At 58.8% G+C, this 18,419-nt stretch overlaps 1 protein-coding gene across 12 annotated transcripts; it reads right to left on the bottom strand.

Annotated features, from left to right (window-relative positions):
* Positions 1–1,474: 1,474 nt before the first annotated feature.
* Positions 1,475–17,625, bottom strand: PDLIM7 (PDZ and LIM domain 7). 12 transcript variants are annotated; one of them, XM_027606876.1, is made up of 14 exons: positions 17,510–17,625; positions 16,453–16,559; positions 12,692–12,843; positions 12,581–12,611; positions 11,997–12,115; positions 11,588–11,608; positions 11,213–11,349; positions 11,014–11,050; positions 9,968–10,038; positions 9,580–9,826; positions 8,436–8,616; positions 2,227–2,347; positions 2,013–2,128; positions 1,475–1,820 (listed from the first exon to the last, which is right to left on the bottom strand). In XM_027606876.1, the coding sequence occupies exons 2-14, from the start codon at positions 16,546–16,548 to the stop codon at positions 1,734–1,736; spliced, it is 1,416 nt and encodes a 471-aa protein (XP_027462677.1). In that variant the 5' UTR covers positions 16,549–16,559; positions 17,510–17,625; the 3' UTR covers positions 1,475–1,733. The 12 variants fall into 12 exon arrangements, with proteins under 12 accessions (XP_027462677.1, XP_027462680.1, XP_027462678.1 ...); XM_027606879.1 differs by having other exon boundaries at positions 9,580–9,817; XM_027606877.1 differs by having other exon boundaries at positions 9,968–10,029.
* Positions 17,626–18,419: the final 794 nt, after the last annotated feature.

Genomic DNA, 18,419 nt, shown 5'->3' with positions numbered 1-18,419 from the left:
TTTGTGGAAGCGAAAGATACTGTGATTAATATGCTAGAGATGTCTCCACTGAAAGGACACCGCATCTTACCTGCTTCACTCCTGCATGACCTGCCCGGGCCCTGCTCCTCTCGCTCTCGCATCAATTACATGCATCTGTGACTTCCTGGGCCTGTCCCAAACTCATTCCTGAATTGAATCTGAGGTGAATATGGACTTGAATCTTCATCTACTCCCTGAATTTGTCACATAAATGTCCCACAGGCACCCCATCCAGTCATTCAACATTCACTGGGCATCCACTGTGTGCCAAGCACTGTTCTAGACTCTGGCAAGGCGTGACGAAAATGACACAGGAAGCCCTGCCCTCATGCTCCAGGGGTGCTCAAGAGAACACAACAGAGAGGCCATCTCTTCTCTTGAAAAGGACGGGCCCAAGGACCTTGCTGAGAGTGCCAGCAACTTCAGACATGCTAAAGGTCCTCATGCCAGGTTGTCCTGGCCCTAGTCTGGCTTCTCCTCAGTCTCTCTCCAGTCCAGGCTTGAGACAGGAGGGAGAGATGACAGTTCTCCTAGGGTGGTGGAGGCTATCGGTGGGAAGCAAGAAGCCCCATAGAAAGATGGGGCCACTACCGGAGACTCCAAGTTTCAAGACAGCAGGCAGAAGGGAGCTTCCAAGGTGCACTCGCTGATGAAGGATGCCCAGACTCAGGTCTGGCATCCAGTCTGGCTCATGGCTCAGGAGCTATGAAACCTCGGTCAGGTCTCCTAACCTTTCATCTCCACAGTGAGGGTAGACACCTCCCAGGATGGCTGTGAGGATGGCATGAGATGGTGTGAGCAATGACTGGTATATTCCAGATGCGTAGCAGAGTTGCCTTCCTGACTCTCCTCACCCCTCACATCCCTCAGGCCCCCACTCTAGGCTCCCTGGGTTCCATCTCTGCCGAGTCACTTTCTGCTCCTCCCTTTCCGTGGCCCCCGCCCCTCCTCCTAGTCCCCTTCCTCTGTCCACCTTGCTTACAGCTCTCAGAGCTCTTTTACAATACAAATCTGAACGAGTTGCTTCACTATTTCATGCTCTTCTGTGCCCTGACACCCCCACCTCGCCCTCACGATGCACTCCCAGCTCTTTGGCCTGGCCTCCCAGGCCCCGGGGGCTGTGCTCTCCAGCCCCACGCTCTGCTGTGGCATTCGGCTGGCACCTCTGGGCCTTCACTCTGGCTGTCGCTGTTTTCCACTTCCCATCTCTGCAGATGTACCTCCAACTCGTCTGCTCTGACCCCCAAGCCAGTCCCGATCAGACACCCCTCCCGTGGGTGCTGGCCCCTAGCACATGGGATCCCCCTTGACCTTCTCCTGCTGACCATGAGCTGTCTTAAGTCCCCATCCCAAGGATGACCAGGACAGCCAGCCCTGGGAAGACCATCTTAATCTCCACCCTGCCACGGGCCTCAAATCCCAGCCTTCCTAATGCACAGGCAGAAGCACACGCAGGACATGGCTGGATACAGGTTTATTGTGGCACTGGGTGTGAACAGGGGCTGGTGTGGCCAGCACCGGTGTGTGATGGAGGTGGAGGGAGTGCGAGGGAATGAAGGGGAGAGGGCAGGGCCCAGGGAACCCCAGGCTCAGGCCAGGAGCTGGGGTTGGGGTGACCTCCGCCAGCCCTATCCAGAAATCTGGGGTGATGCCCCTGGAACTGGAGCTCCCTCGGGCTGGGCTGGATGAGACGGGCCGTGGGTGGGAGGCGCTCACACGTGGGAGAAGGCGTGGCTCTTGCAGAGGGGCTTGTCCTTCTTGGAGTAGAAAGTCTTTCCTTCCAGGTTGATCTGGCATATCTGAGGACGGCCAGGCTCAAGCCACACGGGCTTGGGGGTGGCAGGAGAGTCCCCTTCCCAACCTCTCATGAATTCCAGAGGCAGGGAGTGGAAGGGAGGCTGGTGAAGAACCCCGGGTGGGGGTGGGGGAGGGGGACCCGAGTCCAAGGCAGGGGGCCGGGGGGGGGGGGCAGGGGGAGGGGTGGAACTCACCGCACACACAAAGCAAGTGTCATGCCAGCTGAAGCCCAGCGCCTCCAGGAAGCGGTCCCCTGCGTCGATCTTGAAGTCACAGCCCCGGCATTTTGTGCCAAACATCTTCTCATAGTCTGAGGGTGGAGGCAGAGAGTAAGGGGGCCCTGGGTTCTCTCCTGCCCCACACCCCACCCCTTACCTGTGCCCCCCCACCCTTGGGGGGGCCACCTACCTCGCTCGCAGTAGGGTGCGCCTTCCTCCATGTAGAAGGCCCTGTTCCGAATGGGCGTCTTGCAGGCCGCACAGGTGAAGCAGTGCACGTGCCAGGTCATCTTTAGGGCATGCATGATCTCCTAGGAGGACGCTACAGTCACCAGGCAGCTTGGCCCCTCCTCTCCAGAGCTGGGGACATAGGAAGGCTGGCCGTGGGCCCTCTTCCTTCCCAGGGTAAATGTTCCATCTGCACACCCACCATTCCCGCTCTACCTCCGGCCCTGAGGTCTCCCCACGGATGGCCACTATGCCTTTCAGATTTGCCCTGTGCAGAGCTCGGCACCTCACCTCTGTACCCCAAACCTGCTCTCCCACAGCTGTCCCTAGCTCAGTTGACGGCAACTCCATCCTTCCAATCTGCTCAGCTGAGATGCCCCTTTCTCTCATGCATCACATCAAGTTTGCCAGGAACCCCTGTGGGGTCCGTCTTCAAGGTGCATCCAGATCCTGACCAGTTCTCACTGCCTCCCTGATGCGGGATGTGAGCCTCAGGCATTCCTGGCCCGGGGGACGGCCCAAAATTCACCTCTGAGCTCCTCCTTCTGCCTTACAGACTGATGTCAAGCTGAGCGAGTCCACATTCCCCTCTGCTTGAATCCCTGCCTGCGCTGCATTTCCTTCTGGCCTCTGCACCCTCTGCTCTCGCCACATGGCCTCTTGCCCGTGGCTGACGCGCCAGGCATGCCAGTCCTGGGGTTCACACTGGCTGTCCTCTCTGCCAGGTATGTCCCAAGTCTCACCCCTCACTGCCTTCCAGTTTCTGCTCCAGTGTCCCCTTCTCCAGAGGCCTGTTCTGACACCACCAGTTAAGACTTCCAATCTGCTCTTCCAATGCCACGTTCCCAATACCTTTAACTCTGTTCTCCTCGTCCCTCACCAGCTTGTATTAACACAGTACCAGGTGATTTACTTATTGTATCTATTGCTTAGCATTTCCTCTCCTCCCTTCTTCCTGCTCAAATGTAAGGTCCGGGAGGGAATGAGACAGGACTGTTCTGGTAGCCGCGGTACTGCAACAGCACCTGTCCCTGTGGGTGCTCATCAACAAGCGCTCGTGAGTTAACCTGCTCCAATGGACTGGGGAGGAAGCCGAGGCTCAGGGAAGAGTCTGTTCTCTCGCTGGGCCTGGGCTGACAATCCCGGGGACCCTTGGGCTAACCAGGGCCAGCAGCATTCAGATCTAGAGCAGGCAGAGGGCAGTGTGGGGCCTCGAGGCGGGTCAGATCTGTGGGTCCAACCAGACCTTGCTTCTTAGCTGGGTAACTTGGCTAATGGCATTACTTTTTCTTGACACCTGGTTCCTTCCCTTGTGAAACGGGAACCTAATTCCAGCCTTGCAGGTTGTAAGGATGGCCCCACATTTGAAGCTGGGGGTCCCAGACCCCATGCCTGCTGGGGCCAGGTAGTGTACTCCATAGGGCAAGGTGTTGTTGGGGAGCACCCGTAGGGATGGTGCTGAGCAGTTCGTGCAGGAATGCCTGGAAGGCTCAGGTTGAAATCTAGGTGTTAAAGTGAAATCTGATTTTCAAATATTGCCCATTAATTTAAAATGCAAGTGTAGACCAAGTAGGACATGTGCGCAGTCTCTGCCTCTCTGTCGCATCTCACATATAGCTCACAACCACCCCGGCCAGGCAGTGAATGCCACCATTTTAGTGAGGCCCAGACAAAGTGACCCGCACCAGGTCACATAGACAATAGATGGTAGAAATGGGTTTCATGCCCAAGTCTAGCTAGCTCCAAGGCTGGCTCTTCCCACTGCCTGGTGCTGCCTCTTTTCAAGAAGTAGACAAAGGCTCCAGGTGAAGGAACTTGGCTGTGAGCTGGTGGCACAGGGGGCTTGGGCAAAAGCGAGGGTAGCCCAGGGCGGGGTCCAGTATGCGTGCGTGAGCAGGGAGGCAGCTTTCTGCTGGTGTTCAGAAGAACCTGGAAGCCAGTTATCAGTATTTATTTTAATGCCCTAGTTTCCTCAGTGTCTGCGTCTCCCCTCTCCACTGCCCTGACCCAGGCCCCAGCAGCCTGTTCCCCTCTCCAGCTGTCTCCCCCTGCCCAGAGGCAGCTTGCTGCAGCGTAGCTGACCTCATCAGCCCCAGCTCCAAACTCCTAACACGGCCCCCACTAACCTCTTCGGCCTCATCTCGCACCCTTCCCAGGTGTTACCTGGTGACACAAGCTATTCCTTCTGCTAAGTGTGCTCGCTCCTGATCCTTCTCCAAGCTAATTCCTACTCAGTTTTAAAGTTCAGCTTAGAGACCACTTCTGTCCATTCCTTCAAACATTTACTGATCATCCTCTATATCTGGAGCACAATACAAAGCAGACCAGCCCTGGTCCCAGCCCATGGAGTTCACACCTGGGGAGAAGATGGGACAAGAGCACTGGGGAGTAGTGAGCAAACTGTGGGGACTTGGTCTGGTGGAAAGGGTGGGTATCAGGGAAGGTGTTCCTGAGGAAATGATAGGAGTTCTGGATGAGAAGAAACAAGGTAAAGAGGGTGCTCAAATAGTATTCCTGGCAGAGAGGGCAGACTGTGCAAGGGCCCTGTGGTAAGGGAAACAGCACATTGGCAAAATGAAATGGGTCACATGGCTGGAGCACTGGAGAGGGGCAAGTGGTGAGAGGTGAACTTGAAGAGTATAGGGCTTCAGGTGGCCCCCAAACCTGGGTAGGTCCCCTCTAATGTGTCCCTCACGCTGTGCAGTTTCCCTCCAACTCCACAGAAACTAGCTGATTGCCCTGCATTTCTCTCCCCATGCTCCATCCTGATCTCCCAGGGCAGGAACAGTTTTGAGCTCTGGGCGCAGACAGGAACGGAGCGCTTGGCAGGCTGGGGAGGTAAGCCTCCCCCTGCTCTTTCCCCTAGAGTGAGAGTCTGTTCTCTCGCTGGGCCTGGGCTGACAATCCCGGGGACCCTTGGGCCAACCAGGGCCAGCAGCATTCAGATCTAGAGCAGGTAGAGGGCAGTGTGGGGCCTCGAGGCAGGTCAGGCCCTGAGTCCCTGCAAGAGGGGAAGCTAAGGGCTCCTGGGCCTCTGTGGAACATTAGCCTGGGCTGGGGCAGGAGAGGGTTTGCCACCCAAGGCTTACTCCAGGACCTGGGAGCCAGCCAGGCCCTGTTAGGCTTGGCTCCTCATCTGTGGCCGGGGTGATAACCCTGTCCACTCAGGACAGAGGTGCAGCAGGACAAGAGTGCAGTGTAATGCAGAGAGCGCAGTCATCCGACAGTGGGGCCTTGATTTGTAGATGCCCAGCTCAAGAAAGGTCCTGGGATCCAGCCCATTCTCTTAGAATAGCCCAGTGGGGTGTGGCCAGGCTGGCAGGGAAAGGACTATGATCTGGGGCAAAATTCCTTCATCTAGAAAGTGGGAATCACCACACTGACTTCTATAGTAGGACCGTGAACCTGGATGCCCCCCACACTGTAAGTGCTCCACAACACAAACTGTCATTACAAGGACAAAGACTGTGATAATATCCACCTCCCCCTTCCTGTCTACTGATGGAATCTCCATTTTTTTCGCTGGGCACATGGCTGCCCCAAATAGACTGTCTTTCCCAGCCTCTCTTGCAGCTCAGCATGGTCATGTGACTGAGATATGGCCAATGGGAAGGAAGCCCAAGGGTTGAGTGGTGGCATCTCAAGATGGCTGCCATGGGCCGTCCTTCCCTTCTTCCCCTTCCCGCGCTTCCTACTGGCTGAAACGTGGCAATTTTGGCCGAGGCTCATCTCAGACTAAGAGTGTTAAGTAAGCTTGTGCTGAGAATGGCCGAGAAACAAGATACAGAAGCCTAGATCTGCCCATTAGTCCCAGACTGCCCACCCCTGGACTTTTTTAGGTGGAAAGTAAGCTGCCACTGTTTTGAGTTTTCTACTGCTTGCGGTCAAGGTAATCCTTACTAATAGGAACATCACTACAGAGCTCTCTGGCCACATCTGGCAGCTCTGCCTCTGTATCCAGAAATAAGAAGCATGAAATGTCAGGAAAAGCCCAATAGTGTCTGGGACCGCTCCAGCTTAGCTCTCATGCTCTGCAGCCTTGGGCAGTTTCTGTCCGTCTCTGGGCTTCAGTTTCCATACATGTGTGACAGGAACCCCATTAGCTTTTCACCCTGCCTGGTCTGCCCCTTTTTCCTCCAGCTGTGCCCTTGACCCCCTGACACCCTCTGAGTCCTCCCCGCCAAGTAGGAGCTCCCAGGCGCAGGGCCCAAACCTGTTATTTCATGAGGCGTCCTTGAGCAAGGGGCACACTATCTGGCACACTGTCCGCACTTAGTAAGAATGAATGGGGGCAGGTAGATGGCCCATCACTCTATGCTCATGACACAATGAGCCAAACCCCAAGCCTGGCTCCTGTTGGCAGCTGGGTTACCCTGCAGAAAACATGGCCAGGCTCTGCTGTGTCTTTGGCCTCAGTCGGAAGAACAGGCTTTTGAATCACAAATTTGTGTCTGGCCCTCTGGCTTTGGCACTCCATAGTCCTATGCCCTCCAGGCACAGTGAACTGTCTGTCCTCTTGTGCACTGGAGGTGGCACACCTGGTGGGTCAGCCTCCTCAAAGCCTGTCACGACTCCCTTCTGCCTTCTCACGGAAGATGAAGGCTAACATCCTGGGTCTGCCAACTTCCCCTGCAGCTCAGGTGCTCAAAGGATAACAATTCCAAACACTGAGATAAAGATGCAAGGTCCTGGTTTTTCTTCCAGAGTCAAAAGCAAAAACCTTGTTAAAATAAGGCCATTTGGCCCTTCCCTCTCCTTCCGCCTGTAACAAGAACACAAGGCCTGGGGCTTGAGTAGTCTTCGGGTAAGCATGATATGAGAGGCTTGGGGACAAAGGTCTGCATGCTAAGGATTTCGGAGCCAAAGGTAGGAAAAGCCCAAAGGCATCCTGGAGCTGCTGTTTCAGCCCTGGGATTCTTGTGAGTGAAGTAAATAACCCCTTCTGCTGAAACCTCTGTAGTGAGGTTTTATTATCGCCGCTGAATGCAACCCCACTGACACAGCCACTGGCATCCGCGTGGGCCTTCCCTCTTCGGGTAACGTCATCTGTTTTACTTCAGGGAACCGACCCCACCTCACTCTGTCTGTGGTGCGGGTGGGACCGCCGGGTCCGGCGGGTGTCACCCAGGCCCGGCTAATCCGCGTCCTGCGGCTTGAGGCCCGAGATGGGTATGTGACACAGCTGTTGCCATGAGCATCAGCACTGGGACCCCTGACGTGTCAGCTGGCACCGGGGTGCTCCTATTCGCTTTGTGGCGCTAAGCTGCGGAGAGGGAATCCTGGAGCCACTGTGGCGCCACCTTTGCCAGCTTCTAAGTAAAAGTACGCAGGGAACGAAGCCAACACAGACCACGACAACAGAGGCAAGTGGGGGGAAAAGTCCTGATGACCCCAGGACATGCCTTCAACTAGGCCTGAAGCTAGTGCCCCTCAGGCTTTCTGAGTGTTTGAGTCCATGCACATACCTCCTGCTTTTTAGAAGCTAACGATATACCACTTCACTCTTATGATGGACCCTCTAACTGAAAGAAATTTTGCTTTTATAAAAAAGACAAAAAGTGGAAAAGAGCGTTCAGCATTTGTTTTGCAGTGAGCCATTATAGAGGCAGCTCATACCCCTCACCTGAGCAGGGGGCCCCACCCGGCTCCTTCCCCAGGAGCCACACTCGGCATCCCGGCACCAGGCCGCATTCCGGCACCAGGCCGCCACAGCTCGGAGCTGAGTCTGTGAGCATCTGCGCTTCATCTTGATTTACTTTGTGCATCTGCTAGCAAGATGTGTCCAAAGGTACCAGACAAGCCTACATGAGGTTATTTTTTGGGTCTGGGAACGCTCAAATTTTCTTCCACATAAATTAACAGTACTTGCTTCTTCACCACGCCATTTTGGCTTGTGGAAGTTTCACAGGAACGCTCTACTTTCCAGAGAGCCAGGGAAACCTGTAACACTCTTGCTTGCTTGAGCCCCTCTGAGCAGGACTTTGGTCATCGGTGAAGAGGATCTTGGCTAATGTAAAATGAGACTAATATAGCATCCCGTTTATTAAGATGCTAAGGATCCAAAGGACTCCTGAGGGGAGAGCCCCCAGGCCCAAGAGTTCCTCCTTAGCACTCTTCCATGTTGATGGGGTCATGTTCGCCCTCCCCCTGCCCCCCACCAGCCCCACTCACGCCTGTGATCTTCTTCTTGCACTTGGCACAGCTGGGTGCATAGCGCACATCATAGCAGGGTGGGCAGAAGATGGCACCCTTCTCCTCAAAGAAACCGCCCTCTTCCAGGACCTTCCCACACTGGCTGCACACAAATTCCTCGGGGTGGTATGCATGGCCCAGCGCAACCAGGTAGCGGCCCCTGAGGGGGAGGCGAGGGCAGTGAGAGGGAGTGTATGCCTGTCCTATGTAATGTTAGTGAACACCTACTCTGAAGCCTGCAAGGGAAATTCATGCTCCCCGTTGTCCAGATAAAGGAGAAACAGGCATGGGAGGTGACCCGAGTGATGACACAGTGATGAAGCTGCACCGCTCTGACAAGAAATTGTGACAGGCAGTGCTGGGAGGAGGAGGAGGGTTACGCTGGCTGGGGGCTGCTGATCTGGGCCCAGTGAGACAAACCAGAGGAACTGGGGCCCTGGGGGCAGGAGGCCCAGAGTGCCCACGGGCTCTGAAGAACAGTGGGTACCTGAGCCGACCCTGGTCCCCACCCTGTCCCACTTGCCTGGTCCATCTGGCCTGGGGAGGGGCCTGCAGGTCCCACATAAATGTCTGAAGAAGGGGGTTCTTTGCAGAGCCTAAGAGCTGACAGGAGTCAAGAGCAGTGCAGGACCAGGGCTGAGAACTAGCAAGGTTCTAAGGAGCCAGCACGCTGACTCTGGGGGTGCTGTGTGACCCTGCTGGGCCCCAGGGAACAGCACAGGGAGGGAGGGGCCTCGGGCCTGTCTGTCCTGAGAGCAGAGGTTTGGCAGAGACCAAGTGAACAGGAGGGAGAGCAGAGGGGCTGGGAGGGGCAGGCCCTTCCCTGCCCAGAGAGCGGCCTTTCTAGGGGTGCAGCTGGAGTGTGTTGTTGGCACTTCCTCCACGTCAGCAGGGCTGATAGAGGCTGACGTGGGGTGCAGTGGGGGAAGGGATGCAGGATGCAGAATCTGAGGACCTAGCCCAGGCCTCTGCCCCCACCACTACTGGGAACTGAATCCCCATCCTGCCACAGTGACAGCCAGATGAGTGCGGAGACGGTCAGGGGCGCAAAGGTCGGAAAGATGCCTGGGCCAGGCTTTAGGATAGGAAAGGCCAGAGTAGGAAAAGGAACAGGGCCACCCACCGGATGACCTTGTGGCAATGGTGGCACACAGGAGTCTTGCCATTGTTGCCACCGCCTGCTCCCGTGGCCCCTCCAGCGGCCGCCTGCACGATGGAGGTGCGGTTCTGCAGAGGCGTGGGCGTGGCTGGCTGGCTGTGCCGGGTCAGCACCGTGCTCGTCTTGTCCGGGGCGTAGCGCTCAGCAAATGCGGGGTCCACAGCCCAGGGTGGGCGGCTAGTGGGACTGGGGGCGGTAGGGCCTGCCAGGGCTAAGGAAAGTGGCTCCAGGGAGGTGCCCAGGACCCCAAAGGTCAGGGAATTGAGCCTGGGGCAGCTTGGAGGCTCCCCCCCACCCGCATGCCCCTGGAGGCTACCCACCCTTCCCCAGGCCCAAGCCCACTCTCTCTCACCAGGCCAGGGTTCCTGGGGTGTAGCTGAGGCTGGGGCTGGGGCTTCTGTCCTGGGCACCTGGCTGCAAGATCTGCCATTCAAGGCCCTGTATGGTTGAGGCTCCTGGCGTGGCCCCACACCCCCAACCTTGGTCCTGCTGTCCCCATGGGAGATGCCTGGGTGCATGAGAGCTGCTGGGCTGGACTCCAGGTCCCACAGGGGTAGGTATGGGTAGGGCAGTGGCTTCTCCTAGCCAGGTTCCAGCTGGCAGGCCTGTCGTACAGGGCTGGGAGGTGGAGCAGGACTCTCTCCCTTCTGGGGCAGTTCTCGGGGCTTCCTCATCCCAGAGATCTAGCTCTGACGGCAGGGCCTGCTTTGCCAGGTACCACCCCTCATTGAGACCCAGACTGGCATGGCCCACACTGGGTCTGAACCATCTAACACCCCCACACCCAAACCACAAACCAAGCCCACAAAGATAGAAGGCAGAGGCAGAGGAAGCAGGGCTGAGAATGTTTATTTCCATGCTTGAGCCAGCACAGACCTGGCAGAGAGACATACCACAGGGCAAAGAGGGAAGGCAGTGTCAGACAAGGCCAGCCCCTCTGCCAGGCCAGCAGGAGGCTCAGTCCAGGGGCAGGAAAGGAGGGAGTGAGCTAGGCAGAAGCTGCAGCGACCAAGGGGGGGGGGTGCCCTGGGTGGGAGGAACAGAAAGAGAGAGGCAGAGAGGGCAGCCGGCCGGTGAGGGCCAAGCTACGACTGCACGTTGAGCACGTGGGCAGAGCGCTGGTGGTGCCAGTCCCGGAGGCGGGTGTAGCGTGGGCTCTGCAGCTCCAGGACATACTTTTCCCTGGGGGGCAGAGAGAAGGAGGAGGAAGTAGAAGGAAGGAGAGTTGCAAGGGAGGAAGGGAGGGAGAACGGAAGGGAGGAAGGAAGGAAGGAAGGAAAGAAGGAAGGAAGGAAAACGGAGAGCCCTGGCGAGGGACCCTCAGGAGCAGACACAGGGCGGTGGCTGGAATGGGCAAGGCAGGAAGTGAGAAAGAGGGGCTATGGCCCGTCCTTTTACCTTGACTTCTTCAGGTGCTCCTCATCCGGGTCTTGCACTGAGAGGGCAGAGGCAGGCATTGACCAAGAGAAGACCGAGGGCCACCCCAGCCCTGAGCCCCGGCAGAAGGTCACAGGGCACCAGAGCAGGCTCCCAGCAGAGCCCAGGCCCAGGCTGGGAGCCAGCAGGAGAGTCCGCCCTGCCCTGGGCTGGCACTTACTGAACTCGGTGCCCGTGAGGTGGGCAAGGATGCGGAAGGAACGGGACTGGCCTGTCCCGGGCCGAGGCCGCCAGTCCTCTGTGTCCTCCATCAGCCGCTGCTTGCTGGCGTCTGGGGCCAGCGGCCGGAGGGGCTGTCTGTGGGGAGGGTGTGGCTCAGAACCTCATGCAGGCGGGTGGGCAGTGGGGGCAGCCCCTCCCGGGATTGGTGCATGTGGGTTATGGTGCTGGGAGAGTGGGGGAGGGCAAGGCCAGGGCCCTGCTGGGGCGGGGGAGGGTAGCTAAGTGAGAGGAAAGGAGGGCAGCTAGGGTGGGGAGGGGCCACCGCCCAGAATGCCAAAAAGAAGGAAGAAAGGGACAGGCAGAGGGGGCTCACTGACTTGTCAGGGGTCTGCACCTGTGAAGGAAATAGACAGATGGACAGATAAAGGGACAGAGGGACAGACACAAGGAAGAAGAAAAATGGCAAGGGGTCAGAGTAGCCAGGGGCAAGGCTGCACTGAGTATCTAGGGCTCAGTCGCCCGACACCACACCCCAACCCCGGGCCACCAGTTGGGGGGGCGCTGCCTGGCTCAGAGCGCCCAGGTAGCAGAGCGCCTGGGCAAGAGCCACACCCTCGGAGGGGCCCAGTGCCCACAGCCCCGCCCCAGCCGCCAGGGGTTGCTGCCGCACGGTTCCAGCCAGGCTGGGGCGCAATGCAGACTGAGCAGCAGCGCGCTGCGGGGGCGTGGGGCCTCAGACAGATGGCGTGGGCGCAGGCGGTGGGTGGGCAGGACCGACGTACCCATTCTGCTGCAGGGCGCTGTCAGCGGGCAGGGGCGCCCCGAAGGGCCGGGCCGTCTTGTTGAGGGAGGCGCTGGGTGCAAAGGTGTACCGCGGGGGGTCCGCGGCAGGGGCCAGGGCCTGGGCAGAGACAGAGCCGGGCAGGGCAGGCAGGGGCGGGGGCGCTGGGCCGGAGGGGGGTGCCCCCCTGGCGTGGAGAGGACAGCGGTGCTCCAGCCCCGCACCCACACATCTGGCCGGAGGCATGGGGTGGGTGGGGGGAGGGACCTCAGGTTTCAAGGGGCCCATGTGGGAGGGATGATCTCAGCCCACGCGGGCCAAAGGGCAGACGAGCGGGGCTTGTAGCACAGGCCAGCGGAAGGCAGCGGACAGACAGGCAGACATGCGTGGTGCCCAGACCGTGCGGCAGCTCCCAGCCCAACTCCCAGTTTCCCAGACTACCCCAGCTCTGGCGCCCACCCTCTACTTCGGGCCAGGCATGGGGGTAATCAGGGCTCCTTGCTGTGGGGGAGGGCTAGTCAGCTCAGCAGTCTAGTCCCACTCCTCCCACCGCCCAGATGTCATGTTCAGATGTCCTAGGCCTACCTTCTGCGGTTTGCTCTGAGCCGGCTGGGCCCTGGAGGAGAAGGGGAAGGGGTAACAGTAGGCCAGGCCTGGGGGTGCCCCCACCCGCCAGGCAGGCCAGGGCCCTTGTACCTGCTGAGACCCAGGCTGAGGCGCTCCCCACAGGCACGAATCTTGTTCTGGGCTTCAATGTGCGTAAGGCCCCCGGCATTCTCTCCATCGATGCTTAGCACCCAGTCACCCACAGCCACACCGGCCTGTGCAGCTTTGCCTCCAGGAGTGAGCTGTGGAGAGATGGAAGGTCACGGCTGCCCAAGCCTCTGGAGACCAAACCGAGGCCAACATTAGTTAACCCTGCTTAAGCTGCCCCGCTTCTAGAACCCAGAGGCCTCTTCGTTCAACGTATTTCTGGGCAGCTGCAGAACACTAAAACAATCTGGGCGGGTGGGGTTCACCTGAACTTCACAAACACCCGAATTACCCTATTTATTTAGTCATTTGTTCACCTCCATGACCTCCCTCCCCACGGTGCAGAACTGCTGTGACATCACCAAGTAGCCACCTGCAGGCTAAGCCCCAAGCTTCTCAGCTCCAACCACAGCCTTTGAGCCTCCTGCTGGCCTCCTGCCTAGGCGGTTTCACCCACCGCTGGCTTCTGCCTATGGCCACTTCCTACAGGACACTGCCAGGTGCTCCTACTGACCTCTTACACTCCCAGCACCCTGTCCTGGGGCCAGCTACAGGGATCTGCCAGGACCCTGTGAGAGCCAGGAATAGGCCCCCGCCATCTCCAGGTTCCCCGTGAAGTGACCGAAGGGGGCCCGAGGTGTCAGCTGAGGTTGTAAATGAGTGTCACCCTGAAGCCTTCACAATTGCCACATTACCCTCTCCCCCAGTCCTTTGGGCTCTGCCCTGGGAATCCCCGGTTCCTGTGGCAAATGAGGGGTAATAGTGGGCTGGCAGTAACGGTCACCACCAGCATGAACTGAGACTGAAGGACCCAGGACTTGGCCTTGAGGTTAGGAGGGGCCATCAGCCCTTTGAAAGTCCCAGTGGGGTATTTCCCAGAGCCCTGATAGAGGTAACCCTGACAAACCCCAGTGGGCGCTCCCAGCCCTCTAGCCCCTCAGAAAGGGGTGACACAGCTGTTTGTGGGTCTAAGCCCACAGAGCTGCCTGGGCATCTGGCAAGGGGCCTGGCATTAAGTACACTTCCATGGGGAAGTGCCGGAAGGCCAATTCACATTTCAGAGATTGGGGGGGTAGGACTGCAAGGTACTGGCTGCCCGTGGCCTCAGGAGATTCCTCAGGTGGGCTAATGCACAGATTAAGTTGAGGCAGGGAGAGGGGAGGTGGGATGTTCTAGAGAGATCTCCAGAAGGCAGAGACACCAGATGCAGCACTGGGGCAAGAAGGGAGAGCTGGCTCCATTTCACGCTTGGGAGGTTAGAAGGGCAAGACAGCTGGGTGCCTCCTTTTTCATCTGCTACATGGTAAGAAGAGCAGCTGACATTTACTGAGCACCGAGTACTGTCACACGCTAATACCGAATCTTCCAACAACCTGCGGAGTGGAGTCTGAAATTATATGCATTTTACACATGGGAAAAGAGTTTACGTAACTTGCCTCAAGCTGCTCAGCTGGTAAGAAGCAAGGCCAGGTCTGACCCTGACCCTAAGGCTCCACTACACGAGGCTACCTCTGCTGAGTGTTGGGACCCAACTCAGAGGTCATCCTACCTCAAACAACTCCCTAAACCCCTGGCTGGGTCTGGGGCCTAGATCTCCTCTCTAGCTTTTAGTTCAATCCAACAACCCCTTATAGTGAGCATAGAGAAGTGACACTCTTGAAAAGAAGTGACTTACTCAAGGTCATGGTGAGTCAGTAGAAGGGAAACCTGGTCCAGCCACTCCCTACCCACACAAGCTGGCTCCTGGGAGGTGTGGGCTAAGCCTGAGGTAGAGGTCTTGGGGGTGGGCAGGAGCAGCTGGCTCCCAGGGAGGGGTGGGGATTTGGGGACTACTTCCTTTCCCAAGCGAGGACAGGAAGCACAAGAGGGAGAGAGGCGTGGTCAGAGGTGGAGAGGGAAGCAGGAGAAAACCCTGGGTGTGGGGTGGGGGGCTGGAGAGAAGCAAAGAGGCCTGAGGAGTCAAGGAGGGGAAAAGCTAGAGAGCTGGACACTGCATAGGGTGGGGGTGAGTCAGCCTGAGGACTCCAACAGGCAGCCCAACCCCCAAGTCTCAGACATTACCTCATCTCCCAGGCCTGGGCCCACAGCCAGCCCTAGCCCCTCCCTCCTCCCTGGGGTCAGCGGAGAGGGAGGGGCTGGCCCAACTCAGAAAAGACCACCCCACCCGCCCACCCACCAGGGCCTAGGTCCAACTCCAGTGCTGGGCTCAGCCTGTGGCCCCACCCACAGCGAGGGCTGCTGACAAGGGAGCTCAGACCCAGAGTGCCCCCAACAGGCCACATCTTAAAGTCCATCCCTCAGGCTATTATGTTGCCCATCCCCTCCAATGAAGAAACTGAGTCTCAGAGTCCAGCGAAGGCCTACAGCTCCCAGCCACATTGGCTAGCACTTTCCCAGAGAGGGGAATATAGAATACGTTTTCAGAGCTAGCAAGCCTTGACAATTGTAGGGGTGGGTTTGTGTAGTAGGGGGACTTAAGCTACCCAGCTGGCAGGGCAGTTCCCAGGGGAACCCCATGGAAAGGTCCCTGGAAAGAACAGTGACCACCCGCCTGCCCTGTCCACCAAGCCCAACTCCTGTAGACAGACTTGGCCTTGGGGCCCCTCTCAGGCTGGGCAGTGCCTGGACAACCTGGCCCCCTCCAGGCTGTGCTTGCTTTGGGCTTCCTGCCAACAGCTGCCTGCTCAGTGGGCGCCTGGGTGGGCCTCCCTGGACAGGCGGATGTGCAGGCAGGAAGTCCCCGCCCCCTCCTGACCCCCAGGCCACAGACACCAGTCCCAGGGCTGGCCTCATTCTCTCTGGGCGCCCTCTTTGTGTCCCACAACTGACCCTACAGTTGCAGCTATGTCCTCGTGGTCACCAGCTGAGGGGCCCACCAATGGCATTTAGGGGTTCAGGCCTCAACCAGCTTTTTTCAGCTCTGTGGACTCTAGTCCCCAGCTGGCCATCCCAGCATGAGGTTGCATTCTTGGGCTTATAAGGCAATCCCCCTGCCACAGGGAGGAGCCAGCCCCCAGCTCCGCCCCCACCAGAGCAGGCCTTCAGGAGCTGAAGTTAGAACCTTAGAGGCCCAACCCACACCCCTGCTTTGGGTCAGAGGCCACTGCATCCTGAATAGGACCAATGGATGAAGATGGAGAAATCTCACAGAGGCTGGAAAGTGCCCCCACTCCCCACCAAACTGCAGACCATCCCAGTGCCTGAATTCAAATCCCTGCTTTGCCAAGGAATCGCTGTAAAGGCCCCTCTACCTCTCCGAGCCCTGAGTTCCCTCATCTGGAAAAACAGGATGACAATTGCTATTCCCTGGGTGGCAATGAGGCTGAAGTGAGATCCTGCAGTCAAGAATGCCCTGGCTGGGGCTTGGCTCCAAGCACTGCTCCTTCAAGCAGCTTAGATACTTCCCAGAGACCTCAAGCTCCCCTCCTGCAGAATGGGCATTCCCCTGGGGCCTCAGAGGTGGCCCCAGGAGCTTTGTGGAATGGCATCAAAATACAGGGCAATGCTGGGGAACTGTGGGTGCTCCTCTCCCAGTACCCACCTAGTTGGGAGTCTTTGTGGCAGGTGCCCACCACATCTCTGGACCTAGATACCTCCTGCTCTATTGAACCTGGCTCACTCCTGCTCAGACTCCTCCCATCACCAACCGGAGACCTGAACACTCAAAGACTCCTGGGGGAGCCCCTCCCCCAAAGATGGCTCACCCTGGAGATGGAGAGGGGCACATTGAAGTCCTTGCCCCCCTGCAGCCGAAAGCCCCAAGGTGCTGGCCCCTCCAGCACCACCTTGAAGGACTCCATGGTGCCTGCTCCTGGGAGGAAAGAAACGGTGAGTGGACAGCATAGTGGGTGTGCAGGCAGGCCCAGCTCCGGACACCAGCCTTGGACTGGTGCCAGGCAGGCACGAGCAGCCGCTGAACACAGCCAGGGCACCGGTAGGCGGGCACCTTGTCAGCCGTGGCTGGGTTTCTGGCTGGCAGACCTCATTCTGGAAAGGCAGGGGCAACCCCCTCCCCCAGGGACTGGGATGATGAGGGGTTCCCCTCATTTAGTCTTGAGGTTCTTTTCATTCAGAGATGGGCTGCAGGGCTAATTTGACATGGCCGCCCCTCAAGCCAGCCTTAAGCCTCGGACAGACGGCGGGTGAGTCAGGGGCCGGCGCTCTTCTCCCCCGCCCCCAGGTCCCGACAGGCAGGCCGCGCTGAAGCCTGCTCGGGCTATATAAGGCGTGTAAGCTGACACTGCGGAGCCAGCGGAGGGAGCACACGGGGGCTCGGGACGCGAGGGGGAGGGGTGGAAAGGGAGGCGGCTGGAGCGGGTTCTAGCCATTCCCGGACGGGTCGAGGCTGATGAGGACTCCTTTGGGCGCTGGGGGAGACCGGGTGGGGCCGTGGCTCCTATGGAAATCGGTGAGGGCTTGGATCCCAAAGCGTGGCCAGGTAGGGGATTCATTCTGGAGCCCAGCTGGGGTGGTGCCTCCCGCACAGGCCTAGAACCATCCCGACGTGACTCAGTTTCCCCCGTCCCCCGCCCGGGCCCCATGCATTGGCCGAGTCCCAGGCGCAGGAAGCAGCGCAGGCGCCAATCGGTCCTGCCGCAGCCGGCTTCGCCGCAGGAAGGCGGGGGCGGGGGCGGAGGCAGGGGCCCAGACTCGCAGGAGGAAGCGCAGCGCTGGCCTCGACCCCGGTGCCCTCCGTGGTCCCCAGCAGGCTCTTGCCCTCAGCCTGGCCCAGCCCGAGACGCACCGCGCGGTCGCCAGTACCTGCTCGGCCCCGCCGAGGCGCTGCCCGGTAGCTGGCCCCAAAGAACCGCGCTGGGATCGGCCACCCGTGTTCTGACCCCGCCCCCGCGGCCGCCGTCTGCTTTGAGCCCGCGGGAGGGGGCGGAGCCATAGGCCACGCCCCGTCAAAGTCACGCCCACGAGCGGCCTCTCTACGACTGGGAAGCCCCACCCAATCCTTCCGCCCCGCCCAATCACGAAGTCCCGTTTTGCTTGGAGCTGGAAGGCCTGGCCTGCCCGGGACCCCTTGGTGGGGCGGAGCCTGGGCGGGGTCTGGGTAGGGCCTGGGCTGCCCGTCGCGTGGTCTAGGAGTCAGCTAGCAGCTCGCCCTGCCCCTTGCGCCTCCCTCTGGCCGAGCCGAAAGAAAGCGGCCTTCGAAACCAAACAGACCTGGACATCCTGAATCTCAGTTTCCTCCTCGGAAAAATGGGTCAGTAATACTCGCCTTGCAGGTCCATCGTAAGGATAGGCATTGTTTGGCTTAAGGTGCAAGACTTCGGCGTCTCCAGACTTTCTAAATCGGAGGGACTTGCGGGTGTGGAACACCTCGAGGTGGGGTCAGTTGAGGTGGGGTCAGGGGATCTTGAAGCTAGGTTTGTAGAACCCTCTACAAAAGGCAGAAAAAAATGGCAGGGGCGGACAGAGTTGGAGGGGGCCCCTGGCCTGGCTCTGAGCCTGAGCCCAGGCAGTCAACAGCCCTCTGCCCTGTAACGACTCCACACTGTTGAAATGGTCTGTTGCCTGGTACCCCACTCCAGAGAAGGCAGCGCAGGCAGTGGGGATGTAACAGGGTGACTCTAGCAGGGGTGTCAGAGTCCCCACTTTGTCCCTAGAGGTCCTCCCGGGCAGCTAGCACAGATGGCAGGGGAAATTGAGCAGAAGCGGCAGTGTT

This window comes from Zalophus californianus, chromosome 5 (genome assembly GCF_009762305.2).
Source record: "Zalophus californianus isolate mZalCal1 chromosome 5, mZalCal1.pri.v2, whole genome shotgun sequence".
NCBI classification, from domain to species: Eukaryota; Metazoa; Chordata; class Mammalia; order Carnivora; family Otariidae; genus Zalophus; species Zalophus californianus.
Note: the sequence above shows the minus strand (reverse complement) of the source record. Positions and strands in the feature narration are given on the sequence as shown.